The sequence below is a fragment of the Phyllostomus hastatus genome, unplaced genomic scaffold (assembly GCF_019186645.2).
Source record: "Phyllostomus hastatus isolate PE091 unplaced genomic scaffold, TTU_PhHast_1.1 phas_scaffold_21, whole genome shotgun sequence".
Taxonomy (NCBI): Eukaryota; Metazoa; Chordata; class Mammalia; order Chiroptera; family Phyllostomidae; genus Phyllostomus; species Phyllostomus hastatus.
The window spans coordinates 38,814,546-38,836,823 of NW_025334017.1; the positions used below are offsets into that span (position 1 = coordinate 38,814,546).

Sequence of the window (22,278 nt, forward strand, 5' to 3'; positions counted from 1 at the left end):
ATTAGAGCACCTGGACCAAAGAGATGGAAACAAGTACGAACAAACTTTCAGGTGGAGAGCAAAGCTTGGGCAGTCTCTTGTGCCGCAGAAGGCCTTGACCTTCTTCCTGCTGAGGAGGACACAGACTAGAAGGGCCCAAGGAGCAGAGTATACCAGGATTGCTGGTAAACGGTGGGTGGCAGTCACACAGGTGAACTCCCCTCTTCTCTGCGTGGAGTGGGGATGACGGCAGAAAGGCAGAGAGCCAGTGCTTTCCACGCGCCTGGTTTTCGTGTGGCCCGGCCGTGTAGCCCGGCCGGCCAGTCCTTCGCTGCTCTGCTTCAGCCCCGCCCCCCCTCCGCCTTCCCTGTCCCGAAGCAGCCCAGGTCCCCATGCCTTCCTGTCAAGCCCTGTCCTCAGCACCTCCTCTGCCTCTGCAGTGTGGAGAGGTCCTTGGGGATTAGATTCCTCTCTGCTGCTGGAGTCTTCCCTCTGTAGGCACGGTTGATGTGGCCTTAACTTTGGTGGTTTTAGAGCACTTACTGTTGAGTGGATAAGATAAGTCAAAAGCTGAATTCAGTATTTTAAGTAGAGGTTTCTCTTTTTGAATAGATATTTGAATTAATGCTTTCTTTTATAGAATTATGTTACTGAGAAAAGTCTGTTTTGTTTATTTTAGTTCCTCCTCTTGAAGGTTTTGTAATGAATCGAGTACAAGGTGATTATTTTGAAACTCTACTCTATAAGATATTTGTGTCAATAGATGAGCATACTAATGTTGCAGAGGTAAGTATATCAACGTCTTGTGAAAGAATTTTTAAAAAAGATTTTATTTATTTATTTTTAGATAGAGGGGAAAGGAGGGAGAACGAGGGAGAGAAACATCAATGTGTGGTTGTCTCTTGCACACCCCCTAGTGGGGACCTGGCCCGCAACCCAGGCATGTGCCCTGACTGGGAATTGAACTTGTGACCCTTTGATTTGCAGGCCGGCACTCAGTCCACTGAGACACAACGGCCAGGGCTTGTAAAAGAATTTAACCTCAAGATTATAAGTTAAGTTTGTGTGAAGTAGTTAACATTATTTAATGATATGGTCAGGATGTTTTAAAAATCTATACCTGGGTAGATCATAGACTATTAATATACTTAAGTCACTCTTCTTAAGTTATTTCCTGCACTTACAAAATTTGGTAAATAAATTTTTATTAGGCTTTACAGTCTTGCACTGCGTAACACCATGAGAGAGGGGCCGCATTTATGACAGTGGTCCCATAAGATTATAATGGAGCTGAAAAATTGCCACAGTCTAGTGACATGGTAGCCTTCCTAAGGTCACACATGGCACAGCGAACCCCTGTTTGTGGGGGGTGGGTCCGGTGCACTGCCCACAGACTGTTCTCCTTTCTAGACAGTGTTTCACGGGGTCCACCCTTGCAGTTCCTTGTTAGAATTGTAAGATGCCCTTCAGCAGTCACCATTAGGAAACTTTGAAGAAAACAAGTTTCCTACTTACAGGCCTTGGAGTGTACAAGGCAGGGAGAGGGGAAGGGATGTCCAGGAAAAAAAACCCAAGTAACTCAAATGCTAGTTATTGATATTAAGATCTCCGAAACATGACGTCTAGCCCCAGTGGTCAGTTATGGAAATCAAGATCTAGAACACTGGAGTCTCAGGGGGCAGGGGGAGGTGGCCTGGCTCTTCAGTCCTGTGGCTGGCAGTGTGTTTATTCCAGATAGCCTTTCTCGGAGGGGAGTCCTCTGCAGTCAGAGCTTAAGTCAGGTGCTCGCATCGCCAAAGGAAGAGCCAGCTGGAGGGAGTAAACTACAGCGAGTCCGTGACTCACTCACGCGTGTGTGGCGATGCGGGTGTAAACAGACCTCCCGTGCAGCCAGCAGTGTGAAAGCGCAGCGCAGGCGTTGCAGTGCGGGCGGTGCCGTCTGGGCCCTGTGGTAGTACACTGTGTGGTGTTCGCACTGCACGGACTCGACTCCCGGCGCGGTTCTCAGACTGTAGCCCTGCCTGCAAGCACTGCGTGACTGTTTGGTAAAAGGATGTTCTGGGAGTTTCCTTACTTTAAATGAGACGGAAGAATGTCATACAATTTTTAATTTCATTTTCCAGCTTGCAAACGTGCTTGAGATAGACCTATCCCTTGTTAAGGTATGTAATTTTTATACTCCTTTTACTTACAATGTAAATACTGAATGGATTCTATTTTGGGTTTTTGTCTTGATAAGCTCCCTAGAAACGAAGGCAGTGGGTTTCTTTTCAACTGTTGGAGAAGTGCACACAGTCAAGGGTGCTTACGTGATAGGAAGGGGCACGATGGGGGGCCCGCCACTAGCAGTCCACCCCGAGGAGTGCACGGGAGCGCCCACACTTCTCTGCAGAGCGGGAGGCAGGCTGATGGGCGTCTTGTAATGAGGTCATGAAGGCAGCAGCTCCGCCGCTGGGGACAGATCTAGGGAGGCCAGGCCGGAGAACTGGGCGCATTCCTCTCTCCGTGTGTGAAGACCTAGGGGAAGAATCAGTGTACAGAAAATTGTTTTTCTACTTACAGGATGAAAATGTGTGAGGATGTGTAGGCATAGCCTGTGATCACATTTTGTCTGCAAGGATTCTGATGTCTGGTTTATTGGAAATGCTCATTTCCTGGATGTATTTCTTTCAGAATGCTGTGTCAATGTACTGCCGATTGGGCTTTGCCCATAAGAAGGGACAAGTGATAAACTTGGATCAACTTCATTCATCATGGAAAAATGTTCCATCCATAAACAGATTAAAGTAACTCATTTATTTCGTATGAGATCTTAGAGTTTTCTTTTAAAAAAAAATACAAAAATACAGTTGCACATACAAAAATTTTACTTATTTGCCATCATTTGAAGTGAACCCTATATATTAGGGTTCTTTTAAAATTTTATGTGTGATGAGTCTTTTAGAACTGAGGGAAACTAAGAACCCTAGGGAAAAGGCATGTACAACATTTCACATATATGGTGATTTTAAAGGGCTCTCAAATTCCCCGGAGTCCTGGGGGAGATCTGTAGGGCTTGGTTAGGAAGCCTTGTCCGGTGAGGGCGCAGCATTTTGGGGCTACATTTCAGTGTCAGGCTTGAGTATGACTGGTGCAGATAGACGTTTATGATTTAAGTTCTGACTTCACTAAGTACTTTTATATAAGACCACATACAAGATTTCTAAAAGTGAGTGGTTTCTTGGTTACCAGGAGCACTTTAGATCCACAGAAGATGCTGCTGTCGTGGGACGGCGGGGAAAGCAGGAGTCCTGTGCAAGAGGCCTCGTCCGCCACTGACACCGACACCAACAGTCAAGAAGACGCAGGTTAGCAGTGACTTGGTGTGATTTGGAGTGTCTCTGCAGACAAGGCGTGTGTCTGCATGCACACTCACAGGGGAGCTCTGGAGACTTAGTGATCTTACAGTTTGTTCTAGAGTTCACTCATTCCATGTGCAGTCTGTGAGTACTGACCAATGTGTTGGGCACTGTGCTAGGTCTTAAGGGTATAAGATGGACAAGAACATGGTACCTTCCTTCTAAGAATTAAGTCTAGGGAGAGAAGGCAGTGTAGCTGCAGAAACCACAGCAATGTGAGAAATGGTGCAGTGTTTGTGGGGAGCAGAGAGGAAGGGCCCCCTCATTGCCTGGAGGGGTTTGGGAAGCCTTCAGGGGAGAGACGATGTCTGGGCTAGGAATGAGTAAGAGCCAGCTCGCAGGTGAGGAAGGGAGCCGTAGCGCGGGCTAAGCACGGAGGGAGGCAAAGCCTAGGGGGTGGGGAGCCGCGCCTGGTCTGTGTCGAGGGGAGAGGAGCAGAGCGTGGGCTCCCAGTTCTCCCCTAGTAGCTCTGTTACCTGGGCCAGGTGACCTGTCTGAAGAGGGTTGGCTGCTTGGACTGTTGATCTGACAGATATCAAGACTTGGTTAATTATTGCTTTTCAAGAGCTTGACTACAAAAGTGAGTGCCTTTAAAATACATTTTTAAAAAAACTTCATGTTGGTGATTAGTACTGGGACCCATATGTTGACAGTGTGGCTTATGCTTAATTATGTACTTTCTGGTTATTAAATAAAGCTGAAATGAAATAGTTTCTCATTCCAAATGATAAGCAAAGAATACTTTTCATTTACTTGATTTTAAATTACAATTTTTTTCAGCTGACACGGCCAGTGTAAGCAGTTTGAGTTTGTCTACAGGATATACAAAGCGTATAGCGTTTCTGTTTGATTCCACTCTCACTGCCTTTTTAATGATGGGAAACCTTTCACCAGTAAGTCAAATTCTTGTTTAAATATAAAAACGTTTAAAACAAAGATTAGATGTAAAGTAATTCAGTGCTTCTGTATCTTTTTAAAAATATGTCACTAGATTTATTCTTGACAATATGACTGCCTTTGATTTATATTCCATGGAGGAGGAGAGTAACTGTTATGTGACGGATACTTTTGTAACTAGAAGAGTAAGCCCCTCTACTCACGCACTGTTAAGTTTAAATATGTTGGAAAGCATAGCATGAATGTAAGATGCTGTGCTCAACATAAAAGGAGACCTAGAACTTGAAATTACTTGTATAAGACACTACGATACATTTTAACGTTTTTTTTTGTTTTTGCTGCTTTTATCGCAGAACCTGAAGAGCCACGCAGTCACAATGTTCGAAGTTGGCAAACTCTCAGATGAGTCTCTGGACAGCTTCCTTGTAGAACTAGAAAAGGTAAAGCTAGGTTGCTTATTAGGGGCTGCCAGCGCGTTTGGAACCTTTTCTTGCTTGATGAACCATCAGTGAATGATTTATGTAGGGTTTTAGTGTATTCTTGCTTGTTCCTACCGCATTTCCCGCCTGAATACTGTGGTAGTCATTTAGCTTTAAGCATACTGAGTGCATGAATGAATTTTGTGACTTCAAAAATGATTTTTTAATCTCATCTAATAGCATAATTTGATGTAACGAAGAAATAACGTTATAGAAATCTTAGTCTAGTGATTTTTTTTTAAGTTGCGTTCTTCTAAAATAGCCTTTAAATTTTATTTTTTTATCTATTTATTTACTTTTGGTGTAACTCTCTCTGATTTCCTCTTAAACATTTTCATTTAAAGTTTTTGTTCCACTTGTCTGAAATCTGAAACAGTGTCCCCGGGTGTCATATTTATGTCCCCTCCCACTGTCCCTTGTAGCCTCTTGGAGACTCAGCCGTATTGCTTGCCCTTAACCACCTGTTCTCCCGAGAGGGCAGCCCTGGTTCCCTTTGCTCCACATCTGGCCTGCCCTGGGGGTTTCTCCTTCCCTGGGTGTGTATTCCATCCTCTGCTGCTCGTGCAAACAGCCCGAGTGCCTCCTCTGTTTCCTGACTGATCGTTGTGGCACCTTTTGTGCTGTAGTGATGAGCTCTGTGTGTTAGACGGGCTGTTTAGAGAATTTTTGATGATTTTTTAGAAATTATGTTTAAAAAAAAAGTACTACTTATAACATTTTCATTGCCCCTTCTCTGTAGGATTTTTACTTTTTTAGTGTAGAAATAGGTTTGAGATAATTCTTCTTATTAATTGGTCTCTTTTACCTTGAATTTCCATTATTCCCTCAACACTTTTAACATCTTGTTAATGCTGTTTCTTATTGTGTATTACCTTTTGCCAATACGTGTTTGTTATATTCTTGCACACCTACGTTCTGTTTTCCTGAGTTGTATTTTTCTTACCTCATCTAGTCTTTTACCAAGTATAGCAAGTTGGAACATCACTTTTACACTTTATAGATCTATATTCTTTTTTGTCACATGGTCTTTCTTGGGAAAGCCTATTAGTGGGAAGTTTTGTTTTTAAAATAGTTTCTTAGCTATCTTTTAAGAAGCCTCAGTTTGATTAAACTTAATTGGTTGGTCTTATTTAATGCAAATCTAGTTTAGTTATTTCCCCCGTAGACCTGTCCGTCCGTGTTCTGTGTTGTTTCTGGGATGTGTGTGTTTCTGCATATCAAACAGGTGGCTGACTCAGGGTCAGAAGAGCATGCGCGAGAACGTGAGCCCAGAAAAGGCAGGGGTTTTGTTCGGTGCTCTGTCCTCATGGCCTGGACGGGTCCTCGCACATAGCACAGAAGAGGGGCTCAGTAATTCCTCATTGAACAAAGTTAAGCTGTGTACTCAGCAGTGGTGAACAGCTTTGTTGAGTCACGTGCTCTATTGTCCCTTGTAACCAATGATACAAAACTGTGGCCAGTGTGATGAGAATTAGAGGCACAGTTGGTGACCACACATTGGAATACTTTACTGGATGAAGCAGACTATGGATCTTAGAGGTTTTTAAGCACCCTATTTGAATCATACGTGGGACATATAATGTATACAGTGGTGTGATTTAGCATTATTTGGTTTCTAAAAGTGTTAGTTTTACTTGAAGTCATTTCTATCATCTTCAAACATATGGTCAAATGGAAAAATCAACAGAGATTGGGGTTAATATTTGTTTTGGTACTACCTGGGCAAATTTTTGATTTAATGATTTTAATGTCTTAATATCTCTACTATTTGGAATGTATTAGAATGAATGGCCTAAGAGTGGTATTTGTTGAAAAACTTATTTTCTCTTGGTTTAGGTTCAGAGCACTGGTGAAGGAGAAGCACAGAGATACTTTGACCACGCACTCACTCTGAGAAACACGATACTTTTTCTTCGTCATAATAAAGATTTAGTTGCACAGACTGCACAGCCAGACCAGCCCAATTATGGTATGAGATATAGCCTTGATTCTGAAGACATGATCCCATGGAACTTCTGAGAATTTAAATAGGTCATGCTCACTTATTTAATCATCATTTATTTCGTACATTTTGTGTAAGCACATTGGACTTAAAGCTAGAGACTTGTTTAGTGAATTTCTTTGCTTGTCGCTGTTTCTTACCTTATTTTACTTTTTCTCCTTTTATGTGCCACTGACATTTGTAGTATTTAAATCTTATTAGTACCTACAAAAATGATTGGAGTGTTAATCTCTTTAAGTAGTTGGGTGGAATTTAGAACAGGCATCTCTTCTGAGGGGCGAACAGATGCCAAAATTAATGTAGGAAGCATAAAATTTCAAGAATAAAAGATTCCATTGTATAAAACTAATAAACAAGGGTTTCCTATTCAGATACTGCTGAAATATTTATTGACTAAAGTATTTTACTTTAAAAACTAGACAAGAGAACAGTAACCTCTTTTTAAAGAGTAAAAGAAAGTAGCAATTTTAATCAGTTGGTGAACCCAAATGTGGCTGTCGCCTTGGGGTGCAGTCTCAGTTTTGCGACAGACCGGGAGTTCCCAAACTTGAGTTGAGTTGAGGGAATCAGAATTCAGACCCCGGTGCCGCGGGCCCTGAGTCATGGGTGGTGCCCGGGAGCGTCAGTCTTTGCAGAGTCTTTGCAGAGGTGCAGTAGCCCGAGCACCAGTGTGAGAGAGAGCACCAGGGTGAGGGAGAGCACCAGTGCAAGAGAGAACACCAGTGCAGGAGCGGAGCATTTGGCTCAAGTCCTGGATGTTCACAAGTGTTGCATCTCAGGACTTCGAATTCTCAGCACCACTGTAACATTTAATTTCACACATTCTTTCACATTTGTAACCTTTTTTGTCTTTTATGACTTTTTTTGAGGATGTAGTATCTTTTTGTTGGTCTCACTGAAAGTTTCTCACTTGGGGTGCATGTGGTGTTTCCTTGTGATTAGATTTGGGTTATGCATTCATGTCTAGAATATTGAGTAAGTTATGTGTCCTTCTAAGGGAATGACATCTGGGGGCACATGATTCCCACCTGCCCCCTATCGTGATGCTAGTTTTGATTGCACAGTTAACGTGTTTTCTGATTTCTGTGCTGTTTACTTAACTGTCCTCCTCCCACTCCACCCTGCAACTAGTAAGCAGTCTGAGGGCAGATACTTTAAGATGATGTAAATATCCTGCATGTCATCCGTGTTTCTTCTAGATTCAGCACCCATTCCTGATTCTTGTCTGGATCACCCTTTAATTTTTTTTCTAAGTGGATCAGTTATTCTGTATTTGACAGTTGGGACTAGGTATGCTTTTATATTCTTAGTATGGATTAGTCATTCCTGTCTCTTAATTATTTTGTGATACCAGTGTCTCAGATTTTGCCAGTGGGATATCCTTCCAACTGGCTCCTGTCTCCTTGTGCCATGCCTCCATCTTAAAAAAATTTTTTGAGCGATATTTTACTTTCCGGCAAAATAATCGTGTCTTGTACTTCTGCCCAGTCCCAGATCAGCCTTTCTTTTTACTGAAGGCATGGTGTTACATTAAGGATCTGGCCCTAGTTGCGCTTAAGGCTTCTGAGCTTTTTCAGCATGCCACACATTGTTTTAGATGCATCTTACTTGAGGGTTCAACACTGGAAGCCTTCAAATCTGGTGCCTACTGAGTAAATTCATGCTGTGTGGACCAGCTGCAGGGAACTCTTGCTGGACTCAGGACCTGGCTGTGCTGCTCTTTGTAGAGACTGGGAGTTGGGGGAGGGAAGCCCACAGCTCGCCTGTGGCGCCCAGGCGCTCCTAGTTTGCCGCTGCCCTGGAGTGGCTGGGCGGGACAGGAAGACGGGGAAAACAGGTAGTTTTTTAAAGTAAAAGGTAGCCTAAAGAAATACTGGTAGACAGTTATCTTTTTAGACCAGCAATAAAGACTATTAGCTTTAAACCTTAAAAGTATCATCTTAGTGGTCCCTTAGGAAATATGGCATTTTTAATATTCCGTCTTAAAAATTTTTTTTTAATCTAAAGGTAGATAACCGGTATTTTGTCTTAGATGTTTTTGTTTCATATTGTCAGTCTTTCATTCCCTGTGTGTGCTTGGTCATAATTCAGGTTTTCCTCTGGATCTCTTACGCTGTGAAAGCCTTCTTGGTTTGGACCCTGCGACTTGCAGCAGAGTTCTAAACAAGAACTACACACTGCTCGTGTCCATGGCTCCTCTCACCAATGAGATCCGGCCTGTCAGCAGCTGCACCCCTCAGGTAAAGACCACGGGGACGGAGGCTGCCGCCCCCATTTCATTCTTCCTTGTGGTGGCTTGAAGAAGATCTCTAACCGTCCTACGGGGTTCATTCTCGTTTGCAGACACCATGTTCAAGTCACTGGCTCGCAAAGCAGTTTTGTGTTTTGTGCTGTTGTAAGATGTTATGTTCAATTTGTGAGGTGTAATTGGTGCATTTTATTTGTGTATCATGCAGTGCCTTGTGACATAGTAGATTAAAGTTTTCTTCTTGAATGCAGTCTTTTAAAGAATGTTTTTGGATGCTGTAAGAAGGGAGTCTGGATTGCCTTGAGGGATAAGATTAGTTTAATTAGGAAAAATTAAATGTTTTAGAAATGGGGCTGTGATACTACATAAACTGAAAAGAAAAGATAGTACTGGAAAGGTAGAACTCTGGTTATCTTTTAAAATTTACTTGTGAAAATGACTTCCGGTTTTTACTTAGCAAGGACTTTGTGGTTTGTACCATTTTCAGAGTAGGGTTTATGTCGCTCTGTTTCAGTGTTACATCATTTCCTAGACAGTGTGCAGGGGTTCATGGTATGGAAGAAAGGAAGGGATTCCTGTGCAAGGCTGATTTTGTTGTTGTGCTGATCTAGCTGCCCTTGTGAGCATACCCTCCGCCACATCTGTCCTCTGTTCAACTGTGGTTGTAGGTTTGCTTTACCAGCCTCTTTTTATAATTCTCCGTGTGCCCCCTCCAATCCCACCCACTCCACACTTCCTCCTATTCTGGAACGCGCAACCTCTAGGCGTAGTAGGAATGCGTGAACTGTAAGTGAATGGGAGGAGAGTCCTTTTGGGAGAAATTACTAATAATAGTAATAATGAACACTTTGATACAGGGCTTACTATATACCAGGTACTATTTTAAACTTTTATTTATTTTATTTTTTTTTAATTGTTGTTCCAGTATAGTTTTCTGTCTTTCACTCCCATCCCTGTCCACACCCCCAGTCCTCCCCACCTCCCTCCCATTTCCACCCCCACCCCAGTTTTTGTCCGTGTGTCCTTTATACTTGTTCCTGTAAACCCTTCTTCTTTTCCCCTGAAATTCCCTCTTCTCTCCCCTCTGGTCACTGTCAGCCTGTCCTGTATTTCAGTGTCTTTGGTTATATTTTGCTTGTTTGTTTGTTTTGTTGTTAGGGTTCCTGTTAAAGGTGAGATCATATGGTATTTGTCTTTCACCGCCTGGCTTACTTCACTTAGCATAATGCTCTCCAGCTCCATCCATGCTGTTGCAAAGGGTAGGAGCTCCTTCTTTCTGCCGCATAGAATTCCATTGTGTAAATGTACCCTAGTTTTTTGATCCATTCATTTACTGATGGGCACCTAGGTTGCTTCCAGCACCTAGCTATTGTAAATTGTGCTGCTATGAACATTGGGGTGCGTAGGTTCTTTTGGATTGGTGTTTCAGGGTTCTTAGGATATAATCCTGGCAGTGGAATTGCTGGGTCAAAAGGCAGATCCATTTTTAGTTTTCTGAGATAATTCCATACTGTTTTCCATAGTGGTTGCACCAGTCTGCAGTCCCACCAACAGTGCACTAGGGTCCCCTTTTCACCACAACCTCTCCAACATTTGTTGCTTATTTTAAACTTTTTGGAACAACCCGACAACATCTGTATGAGGTAGATATTTTATTGTTTCCTTACAAAAGAGCAAAAGGGGGCACAGAGCGCTTAGGTGACCCTTTTGAAGATGATATGGCGATGGGATTCAGGCCTTAGTGGTCTGCTTCAGAGTCCATTCTCTTAGTTGCAGTGATAAGATGTCCTTCCTCAGTAACAGCGTAAAACTGAAACTGTTTGGACAGAGCATTTAAAAGTTATTTTCATAAGGTTGATAGCAGTTAGTATTTATATGCAGCATTAGCTGTTATTAAGACTGTACTTGGTCAGCTTGTGAAATTCGGCTTCCTTGGGTAAGTGTTACCACTTTGCCTTACCTGCTTTCTGATTACAGCATATTGGACCAGCTATCCCAGAGGTCAGCTCTGTCTGGTTTAAACTGTACATTTACCACATCACCGGGCAGGGACCACCATCCCTTTTACTGTCCAAAGGTACCAGGCTCCGAAAACTGCCAGATATATTCCAGGTATGTTGTATGAGATTTGTTTGTTTTAATTATTTTTGAGTAGGGTAAAAATTGTTAAGCGGTTTTAGAGATAACTTTCTTAATTTTTTCCCCACATTTCTGAATGCCATTTTGCCTTTCTTTTGTTCATTTCTTTCCCATAGGGTTATGATCGATTACTAATAACGTCTTGGGGCCACGATCCTGGGGTGGTTCCTACATCCAACGTGCTCACGATGTTGAATGATGCTTTAACGCACTCGGCGGTTTTGATTCAGGTACAGTTACTTCATTTGAAACAACCCATTTTGGACTTTTATTTTAAAGCTTGTAATTTGTATATCATTCTGCTGTGTTGCAGTTGGATGTCAGTAATTTGGAATGCATAAAACTGAAACACAAAGAGTCAGACCTGGGTTTCATCCGTGGCCTTTGTCTGGCAGTACTCGAGTAGCAGGAGCAACATGGACTGCAGAGTCCAGCCTCGCCTTCCGTAACCCACGTAGCTGTTCTTTTCTTCTAAAAATAGTTTTATTGATGTAGTTCATGCAGCAGACAGCTCACCAATTTTAGGTGCACAATTACGTTTTTTAGTATAGTTAGTTCCCCTAACTCACGTTTTCACTTTCTGCGGTTTCGGTTACCATGCCCTGAAAATATTAAATGGGAAACTCCAGAAATAAGTAATTTATGGATTTAAATTACATGCCATTCTGAGTAGCATGGTGAAATCTCGAGCCGTCCTGCTGCACCCTCATGGAGGGTGGATCGCCCCCTGTCCAGTGTGTCCACACTTGTCCACGTCCCCACCTGTTAGTCGCTGAGTGGGCGTCTCGGTTGTAGTGGGTAGGCAGTGGGGAAGAGAACGTTCACCTAACTCTTATCACACTATATTTTTATAATTATCATATTTTATCATTAGTTATTATTGTCAGTCTCTTACTGGGACTAATTTATAAATTAAACTACATCATAGGTATGTGTATATGTATAAGAAAAAAACAGTATACAAGGTCTGTCCTGAAAGTATCCAGCCATTTACTGTGAAAAGTAGGCATTTATTGAAGAAGATACAAGAAACATTGTACATAGGACAATGACACCTCAGCCCCCTTCAAAGTAGGCACCTTGGGACCTCACACAGTTCTCCCATTTGCCATCAGCTGCCATGTCCTATTTTTCTGAATTTCTTTGGTGGTCTAAAATCTCTCCCCTTTTAAAGGTGATTTTAGGTTTGGGAAAGGCCAGAAATTGCAGGGCAGCAAATCTGGGCTACAGCGGGGCTGAGTTACCTGGTTGATTTGATGTTTCACCAAAACACTCTGCAGGAGATGTGATGTATGAGTGGGCACGTTGTCATCACGAAGCTGCCAATCACCAGTTACCCATAGCTGTGGCCTTCTGAATCATCCAAATAGTTTCTGTGGAGGAATGTTCAAGCTTAACGCAAAATTCGATACAGATTCGTTGCTCTGCTAGCTCAGTCATTTTGAATGTGAAGGCCACACAGTACACACGTTTGCTCAGTGATGTCTACCACCCCCACTGACTAGTACAGTGAAGTCGTCATTGTTCACACATGGGCGTTCCACTCTGCTCTCCTTGACTGGCAGGCCACATGGATGTCATGCAAACCGTTCTTGGTATGTTAGCAATGGCTGGACTTTTTCCAGACACATCCTGTATGTAGGGTTTGGTATTATCCTTGGTTTCAGGCATCCACTGGTGGTCTTGAACGTGTCCTCCCCAGTTGGGCAGATGGCTGTAGGCAGCGATCTGCAGCATTGCCAGCTCCATTTTAGACCATTCCCATCACTCAGAAGGGAATCCTCCTCCTCTAGTTCTTACTCCCCTGTTCTCCCAGCTGCCCAGCCCTAAGCAATACTAATACTTGCTCTCTCTTTACAGTGCCTATTCGGGCATTTCATATACATGAAATTATATATGTGGTCTTTTGTGATGGACCTGTTTTACCTAGCAGGATGTTTTACGTTTCATCATGTTTTGGCATATATCAGTACTGCATTCCTTTTTATGGCCAAATAATTAATAGTCCCTTCTATGAATATACCACATTTTCTTTGTCCATTTATCATTGATGGATATTTGGGTTGTTTCCATCTTTTGGCTATTATCAATAATAATAATCACCGTTATAAACATTCATGTACAAGTTTTTGTGTGGACATGTTGTGAATTTCTTGGGTATATGTGGCTACAAGTGGAAATGCTAGGTCAAATAATAACTCTGTGTTTAATTGTTTAAAGAACTTCCCGGCTGTTTTCCAAAGTGACTGCATCATTTTACATTCCTGCCAGAACTAGGCATTAACTGACTCTTTTTTACTGTAGCCGCCCTGTTGAGTGTTTAGTGCTGCCTCGTTGCAGATGGTGTGTGTCGTGGGCGTGTCGAGCACAAGGTGTCTGTGGGACATTTGAGTGGTAGAGATATCTGGGTAATTGAAAATATTGTGAAATTCTAATGAGAGGTTGAGCAGGAGGGATTGATTTGAGGGTCCGCATCAGCACGTAGGTGGTAGATGGAACCATGAGGGCGGGCACATTAGCCCCCAGGGGAAGCGTGGGGTAGGAGGAGTAGTGGGTGATCCCACAATGGAATGGGTTAGACTTGGGCTCAAGTCAGACTGACTAAGTTCTGACCTTGATTCCACCACTCACTAGTAACCTTGGGCAAGTTAGATGACCTCCTTGAACTTGAGTGCCTTCACCTGCAAAATGGAGATGACAAAAGTTTTTTTATAAGATTGCTGAAAAGCCTGAGATGGAAAATCTACATAAAATGCTTAGCCCGGTGTTTAGCACATGAGATCTCAAAAAATCTTGGCTCTGCTTGTCATGGGAATACACGTAGGGAGAATGAGTTTTAAGGTGTTTGTTAAGGAGTTTTGCTTTTGCTAAAAAAAGAAGGTCTCCTTTATTAAATTCCATGGAAAATTATCTCACTGGAACTTTAAACAACAAAACTAAGATTTTGATTAAAACCATGCTTTTATTATAAAAGTGTTTAAATTATAAGTGTATCAGTGAAATAGAAGCAGGGTGATAGGAATATATTCAAGTTATTATATGAACTAATGAGTGATTTTTCTCTGAAATTACTGTTCTTAATATCATAACATCTTGAATTTGAATGATGTATGGGTCTTTTTCAAAGGGAAAAAATGTAGATCTCCAGTGTTAACTTAAATTTTTTATTATAATGAAACTACACATAAACATAAAATTAAATTCTTTATGCTTACTATCCTTGCATAATTGTGAAACCAAATTTAGAGATTAAATACAAAAAAACTTTAACAAAATTCAAATGAACATGAATTGAATGTGATGGATGAAAGTAAATTATTATTTGTAACATTGGAGTGGGGTGGGTATACTCGATATTTTTTAAATTTAATTTTTGAATTGATCGTGTAGTCACATGATTCAAAAATGAAACACTGTTGAAAGATGCACGGAGAAAAGTGTCACGGCTCATCTAACACCACCTACCCCATTCTCACTCCCCATCTCTCTCCAGATCGGATCACCACCCCTGTTAGTCCTGCCGTGCCTTCTGGGGGTCTTGACGCACGTGCAGGCGCTTACACAGGAACACCTCCATGCTTTCCCACTTCGCCACTGGAGGGAGGGCTTTCCATTTCGGTCTTTAGAGAGCTGCTGCTTTCCTTTTTGGGGGGGCGGCAGCTGAAAATACATTCATGAATTTATTGAATCAGCCCCTCATTGATGGGCATTTTGTTTGCTTCCAACTGTATATAATTATAATATTGCAACAAATAATTTTGAATATCTGTCATTCAGTGCAGAGTTTTGAGTGTCACACTCCTAGTCATGGTATGCCAGGGGATTATGGGGATCTTTCACCACTTTGGTTTCAGAACTAGTGCACTTGATCTCTTTCAGCGTCCTTGGCTAGAACATGATTTACCTGCTAAATTAGCCTCCTTTTAAAAATTTAGCTCATGTACTCAATGTGAGACCCATCGCCATATAGGGTCATGTATACTTGAGATTGTCTCTGCTTGCCGGGGAAAACAGAAAGTTGTTGAAAGCACTTGGATGGAGTGTTAATGTGGAATGTACCACCTCAGGGCACGGTCTTAATTTAGTGTTTGAATATCTGTTGCTGCAAATGCAGGTTTTTTACATACGTGTCAACTTGTGTTTCTTCACGTTTAGGGACATGGCTTGCACGGGACAGGAGAGACGGTCCACATCCCGTTTCCGTTTGATGACACGGAACTCCAAGGAGGTACCTCACTTCTGATTTGTATCCACTGGACTTCTTTATCGTTAACCTTCGTCACCAGTTCGGTGAAACACATAGCAAGAGACGAACACTGAAACTTCTGAAGCTCCAGGGTCCACTTACAGTCTGTTTTGAAGAGTATTGGCAAAAAGTACTTTTCTGCCACGTGCCTGTTCCCGCAAAGAGCGAATAGAGTAAGACTCACTCAGGCAGGACCTTTGAAGGAGCACTGGTCTGTGTTTGAGATGACGAGAGGGAGTGGGTGTCTGCCTCGATGAGAGACTGGGTTTTCTGTATGTTTAGTCTTCGAGTTTCCTTTTGTTGATTTATTTGAAGCAAGTCATCGGGGAGATTTTATGCTTAGAAAGTTGAGTTTTCCCCCCACAAGGTTACACAGTGGTTTTCTCTCAGGGGCTGTTTCAGTTCCTTAGAAGTAGGTGCTGACGGACGTTTGTAACCTCCCAGCTCACAGCCTCCAGAGCGCTGGCGTGGGCTTCCTGCGTCAGCTTTTTGTTTGTTTGTTTGTTTGTTTGTTTGTTGCTGTTAAATTTTATTTTTGCTGCTTGAGGGGACTTGAGTGGGTTGCAGTTTGAGCTAAATTACACTGCTTAGAATCAAGGGAGGGAAGAAAAGCCCTGTGCAATGTTACCTCGTTCTAGAATTGGAAGTGCAGTGTAGTATTTGATAGGGATGCAGAGGGTTTCTGTAGAAGCGAATTCAGTCTTCCTTTTGTCTGACATAGAAGATACCTTTTGTCTGTTGAATACTGAGAAAACATATTCAAAAGAAAAATACCATTTTTAAAACTTAACATATCTTTAAATAGCACTTCTGTTTCCTACTCCATGAAAAACTGCTATTCTGTATCTATTTTTCTGGTTTTTAGAGCCACATTGCTTGGATTTCAAGAGAACAAGGAATGGTTTGAGTGATTTAACCTATGTTAATGTATATAAAAACTTACTGTTCTATCAGAATGTTGATCCTCACTGCCCTGCCCCCAAAGTGGGGGAGGGCAGAGGATTTTTATAGATCTCTGTGTGGGGCTGAGCTGCAGGAGCCTCACGTTTGAAATTAAGTGCTCTCCTCTGGCTGTCGTGAGTAAATGTGTACACAATTTAGAGAAGAGACTTTTCTCTCCCAAAAAATAGCCACTTTTCAGACAGGAGTGCTTGTCTGCAATTAAACTTTGTATTTAATCCTCTGATAGATACTTTTTAAAATCTGTGGGAAAAAATAATTGTTCATCTGAAGATACAGAGTGACAGTAGGATCTCAAAATGTGTAAAATGTCAAGAACTCATTGATAGATCTCCTGCCTTGGGAGATCACTGTGTGAATTATAAAAAAAGAGAAATCTTCATATTTGGATATACATCATGTTCCTCTTTTCTGAGTTCACATGTTTATAAGAACTTGAGCTAATAATTTATTAGGGATATAATTTCAAGTATGTAAGCTTTATTTTCAATAAGGGTGATTTTACTTTTCCTAAATGTTTAAAAAGTAAGTGTGCTTAATAAATTTCTTGGTAGAAGCCCACCAAAGGAGCATTTGGGGCAGAATAGGACCGCAAAGAGGAGACTAGAGAATTTGCCCCTAACTGGCTGTATTTGCTTCCTTCGCAGGTAATTTGTTCTGATACAACAAATGCCTCCTGAAGGCTGCAGATGTGTTACATGTGCATAGCACCCTTTTATGTTCGCAGATGCTTTTCCATTGGAATCCGTCTTTTAGATTTAAATGTAAAGGTAGTTCAAGAGTTGTGGCCACTCACCATTTGCTGTCGCTCTCTGTTCCTAGAGTTCAGCCGTGCCAACATGGGGGTGCACAAGGCGCTGCAGGTGCTGAGGGGCAGAGTGGACGTGCGGCATTTCTGCGGGTACATCACCATGCTGAATGCCTCGAGCCGCCTCGCAAGCAGGAAGCTCAGCGATGCTTCTGATGAGAGAGGTTAGCCAAGAGTTGGCTGCTTTGAACTAAGATCATTGGTATTGAGTTGATCACAATATCTTAATATTGAAGAGAGAGCTTTGGAGGGTGTCAGACTGTTTAATATTTACTGTTTGTCACTGGAGTGTGAGGAAACGCCCCATGGTGCCGTTTGGACAGGTCCCGGGTGTTGGGGCGGGGAGCCGCTGAGAGCCAGCCGAAGGCGTGCTGTCTGTCCGGGGCGGGAAGGCGCGTGGTCCTTCCCTTGAGCCCTCTGCTGTCCTCTCCGCGTTTGTTTTCAGTTGGGCTCCTCTGTGGGGCGACGGCTTCAAAACTCTGGTCTCTTTGTGCAGATGTTTCCAGAATAGAACGAACAGTTCTTCTTTCAGCCTTTCTCTTCATCTGTCAAGGCGCCTTCGCGTCAGCGTCCACCCTGTCTGGGTGCCGTCCTTCTCCTTTCCCCGCTCTGTCCAGTCGTTCCCGGTTCTGGGAACAGGCTTTAGCAGTGTCTCCCCTTGCCGGTTCTCCGAAACGCCGTCCGCTCTGCGTCCTGGCTCTGGAAGCGGCCGTGTCTGCTCAGCCCTCCTGGCCGCCACCGCCTCCTTTCCATCCCCAGTCTCCTGCACATGGATGATGGCTGGTTTTCCTTAGTGGCCTTTTTCTTTCTTTTTAACTTAAAATTGTATCTTCCAGTCACCTTTTCATGCCTACTCATTGTTTCTGCTGCGGCATAATTTGGCTTGTGTGAGACTGCGGTTGCCATGGCGCCGGCTCTGGTCCACGAGTCCAGGAAACCCTCCAGCTCAGTAGTCCATCATCAGTTGACTCTGTCCCTTGAGCCTCCTAGTGTGAATTCCTGAGAAACATTTATCGCTAGCCATCCAGTGGGTCGGACTGGCTCCCTTCGAGCTGGGCTTTCATTCCTGGTCCGTTTACCTTTGGTCACAAAATTTGGATAACTTTCTTCTTTTTAATAACATAACAAGTTTTCGTATCTATTGTTGTGCAATAGGTAATTTTCAACAGCTGACTGCCATGCATCACAGGGGCCTTTTCCAGGGAAGTTGGCTATGGGTTAGGCAGTCATTGCAAAGCTTGTCTGCTACAGCTGCCACGTTTATTCCGTTCATTCCACAGATGTTTACGGAATATCTGCTTGGGTGCTGGAGACGTTTAAATTTGTAAGACCTAGGGGGTAATACCCTGGAAAGGGAGACAAGCAAGTGAGTCCGCTGCCGGGCAGCGTTAGAAGGCCGAGGCAGGGGTCTGTTTTAGCTTCCAGCGCTGCACCGCACGGGGAAGGCATACCGCAGCCCAGCGGGGCTGTCGGAGCAGGGCTCTCGGAGAGCGTGACGTCTCAACTGAAGTTTGAAAACGGAGGCGTTCCCTGCACAAAAGATGGTTGTTGTTTGTTTGGAGGATAGCAGCCTTTCAGGCAGAGGAAATCAGGGACTAGAGCAGCTTGTGTTGGCCCGAAGAAAGGGTTTACTGGGCAGCGGATGAAGATGAGAGTGGAGAGTGGGTGAGATCCAGGAGCGTGTTATGTGCTGAAAGACACGGGAAGTCAGAAAGTTTTGAAGAGGAAAGGTGTAATCAGACTGCACATTTCCATGGGGATACAAATGGCTTTAGTAACGATCCGTCTGAAAGTCTGAACTTCTCCTCTGCCCTTCAAATCCTTACTTCTTTAGGCTAGGCAGGGTTCGACAGCCTCGGCCCTGTGCAGTTTTTGAGCTTTGTTGTGGGGGCCGCCCTGTGCACTGTGGCATCCCTCGGTATCTATCGGTAGCATCTCTGTTCCCGTCCATGACAAGCAGACCTGTCTGCAAACGTTGCCTGATGCCTCTTGGGGGACAGACCTGCCCCCGGGTGAGAACCATTGCGTTAAAGCTAAGGCCTGTTTATTGTTTTCTGTTGCCGTTTCTATTGCCTGAGTCTTCTTCCATGTTAGGGCTGATGTACTGACAACTCAGACCAACTGCCAGAATCTTAATCTTGTGCCTGTGCTCAAATTGTAAGGTGAACCTGACCTGGCCTCTGGCTCGGATGTGAATGGAAGTACAGAGTCGTTTGAGATGGTCATCGAGGAAGCAGCTTTAGATTCAGCTAAGCAGAACTCCGGTAAGGCTTTAAAAATTATTTGCAATCTTAGACTAATTTCTAAGGTTTAATGAACTCTTTTGTTAAGTCATTTGTCTGCTGTTATCCATAATGGACCCTTTAATAAAAATTTTCTAGTAAACACTTTTATGTATGTGGAGTAATAACATAAAAATATGACCTGAGAATAATGACAGGTTTCATTTTTCCTGTTAAAGTTTTGATTAATTCTTCTCAACTGGTAGGCACCTTGCAATTTGGGTAAAAGACCACTTTGAGCATCTGGTGAAAACAGTACCTTCTGCCCAGAAGCGTGTCCATACTCACAAAACACCTCTGTGTGCTTCAGAGAGCCCCTGACAGCCCCGCCCACCCGCGTTTGCTCCCCTGCTGGTCAGGCGCTGGTGGGGGTGGGGGGACTCGGTGAAAACCCACGGGCTTTGGTCCAGAAACCGGGGCCAGTCACGACATGTGAATGTCGGTGTGATTGATGGGTTCGTGTGTCTTTTGTAGTTGCCACAGCAGAAGCAGATTGGGTTCCTCTCGAGCTGTGCTTTGGAATTCCACTGTTCAGTTCTGAATTAAACCGGAAAGTGTGTAGAAAAATCGCTACCCATGGCCTTTGCAGGAAAGAGAGGTGAGGGTTTATAGTCATTGTCATATTTTCATCTGCAAGACTTTTAAGTCAGCAACAGTTGCAGTATCTTTCTTTTACTTTGCACATGAATGTAGTAACTGTCTGTGTATGTGTGTCGATTGAATAAAGGTTGCTAGTTTACGGGTTTTGCTATATTTCCAACATGACTTTGGTACCTTGGAAATTAGGCTCATGGAAACATTTTGGGCACATTTTGGTTCATTATAATTGTATTTACTCAGTTACCCATATTTGGTGAGGGTGTGGTGAGCCCGGAATGCTTATATGAGGGTGTGAACCTAGTTTTTAAAAATATGTAAATGTCTGTGGAGAACTTTGGGGGGGGTTTCTCTTACTCTTAACATAACCACTCAAGTTATGTTAATAGTGATTATGTCTTGTGGTAGAATTATGGCTGATTTTTGAAATTTTCTTCAATTATTACCTATTTACATATTTGAAAAGTGTTTTTAATTTCAAGCGTTGATGTTATGTTAAACCTCTCAGACTTCATAATTGCTATGTTTCAAAGTGCGTAGATTTTTAATTAAAAAGGTTTGAATTAACATTTATATTTGCTAACAGTTTAAGCTTTTTTAGCAGTAAATTTTAATTTTGATTATATATGATGTTTTATTTCAAAATGGTCTTTATGTACTGTTATGCCTTAATATTAAAAGAAGGAGAAATTTCATTGACGAGAACTGTTGAGATTGTTTCTTTAAAATTTTAATGTGGTTAATCATCTGTTGTGTGCATATATAAATGCATTTAAATTACTAAAATTAAACTCTTGTTGGATATTAGTCATTGTCATTATATTTGTTCTAAACTCCCTCCACCCTTTTTTTCAGCCTTCAGAACCTCTTACATTCCAGTAGAAAGCTCGCTCTGCATGTCCTTAACTTTGTTCACTCATTCCAGGTAACGACATCCCAAAGATCTAAATGGTGTTCGTATAGAGCTTTTTATGCAAAACACGTCCATGTTTGTTTTGAGTCTTCACAGCAGTGAGACATGAAATAAGCGTTGAGTCCATAAAGGAAGACCCTGAGATTCAGGGCGCTAACCGACCTGCACCTGGTTTCGTCGGCCGGGTCTGCAGGGCCTGAGCTCGGACTGCGCTCTGTGCCGGCGCTTCGCTCAGCACCAGCGTGCTCGGCGTCTGTTACAGGCCGGGCACCCTACGGGCGCGGGGTCAGGGGTCTGGACCCCCGTAAGAACTGCAGCGGGTCTGCATCGTCTGCAGTGGTGGAAGCCAGTGCTCTAGACCTTCCTCGCCCCGTGTCCTCCTCCCCCCAGCCCTCCCCTCCCCCCTCAAGGGAGTGGCCAGATGCCCTAGACCTGATCTGTAGATGAGCTTCTAGGATGGAGTATTTGTTCAGAATTTCTGACCCAACATTATGAAATCATAGTGTGGAGTTTTGTTTCAGTTATTCTTTTATTCTTTCAATAAATACTTGCATCTATGCTATGCCAGGCCCTTTACCAGGGGCTGGGGAAATAGTGATGTCTAAGACACTCACGGGGCTTGTAGTGTTGTATGAGACGCTAGTCAAGTAAACGCTGAAATAAGTGAGCGGTTCCAGATTCCAGGAAGTACTTGGAAGGAGCCAGACTCCTTCAAATCTGATGGCATCCAAAGGCGGACCTATTTTAAATAGGTAGAGGCGATACACAGTCTGAAACCTAAAGGATGGGAAAACGTGTTCTGGGCAGAGCCTAGCAGGTGCAAAGGTCCTGTGCCAGGAAAGCAGAAGGCTGGTGCGGCAGAGGCCTCGTGCGGGAGTGGGGCGGCGAGAGGGGGAGGGAAGGGCCTTCTGGAGTATATTAAAGAGTGGTAGTGTGTGCTGAGTGCAGAGAGAACTCTTAAAGAACTTTAAACTTTAGTGACATTGCTTCTGACTAACAGTTTTAAAAGATTAGTTATTATTCAGAGAGTAGATTAAAAATGAACAAGCATAGAAGTGAGGTCAGTTTGGAGACCACTGTACTCGTCCAAATGAGAGACATCGGTAAACTGAGCACCCTTTTTCATTAAAACAAGACAGTGTTGCACATGTCCATAATGAAGTTTGTCGATTACACAAGTGTACTGTTATATCAATAAGTTGTGTGTATAATAGAACACACACAAAAATAGAAATGTTCAGAGGGTGTGATAAATGGATAGAAGCTTCCTAAAATTTTTGTAGCACCATACCCGCCTTGGAGGCAGGACCCCACTTTGGGGACCGCTGGC

General features: G+C 43.0%; 1 protein-coding gene across 3 annotated transcripts in view; it reads left to right on the top strand.

The window, feature by feature from the left end:
• Window positions 1–22,278, top strand: part of FAM91A1 (family with sequence similarity 91 member A1) — a 41,208-nt gene that overhangs the window by 12,294 nt on the left and 6,636 nt on the right. For all 3 annotated transcript variants that reach the window (XM_045861061.1, XM_045861059.1, XM_045861060.1), the window contains 15 exons: window positions 659–765; window positions 2,103–2,141; window positions 2,653–2,765; window positions 3,211–3,326; window positions 4,158–4,270; window positions 4,628–4,714; window positions 6,590–6,722; window positions 8,847–8,995; window positions 10,981–11,115; window positions 11,259–11,372; window positions 15,298–15,370; window positions 17,171–17,320; window positions 19,319–19,420; window positions 19,913–20,036; window positions 20,891–20,960. In XM_045861061.1, the coding sequence (XP_045717017.1) occupies window positions 659–765; window positions 2,103–2,141; window positions 2,653–2,765; window positions 3,211–3,326; window positions 4,158–4,270; window positions 4,628–4,714; window positions 6,590–6,722; window positions 8,847–8,995; window positions 10,981–11,115; window positions 11,259–11,372; window positions 15,298–15,370; window positions 17,171–17,320; window positions 19,319–19,420; window positions 19,913–20,036; window positions 20,891–20,960 (1,625 nt within the window). The remainder of the gene's footprint in view (window positions 1–658; window positions 766–2,102; window positions 2,142–2,652; window positions 2,766–3,210; window positions 3,327–4,157; window positions 4,271–4,627; window positions 4,715–6,589; window positions 6,723–8,846; window positions 8,996–10,980; window positions 11,116–11,258; window positions 11,373–15,297; window positions 15,371–17,170; window positions 17,321–19,318; window positions 19,421–19,912; window positions 20,037–20,890; window positions 20,961–22,278) is intronic.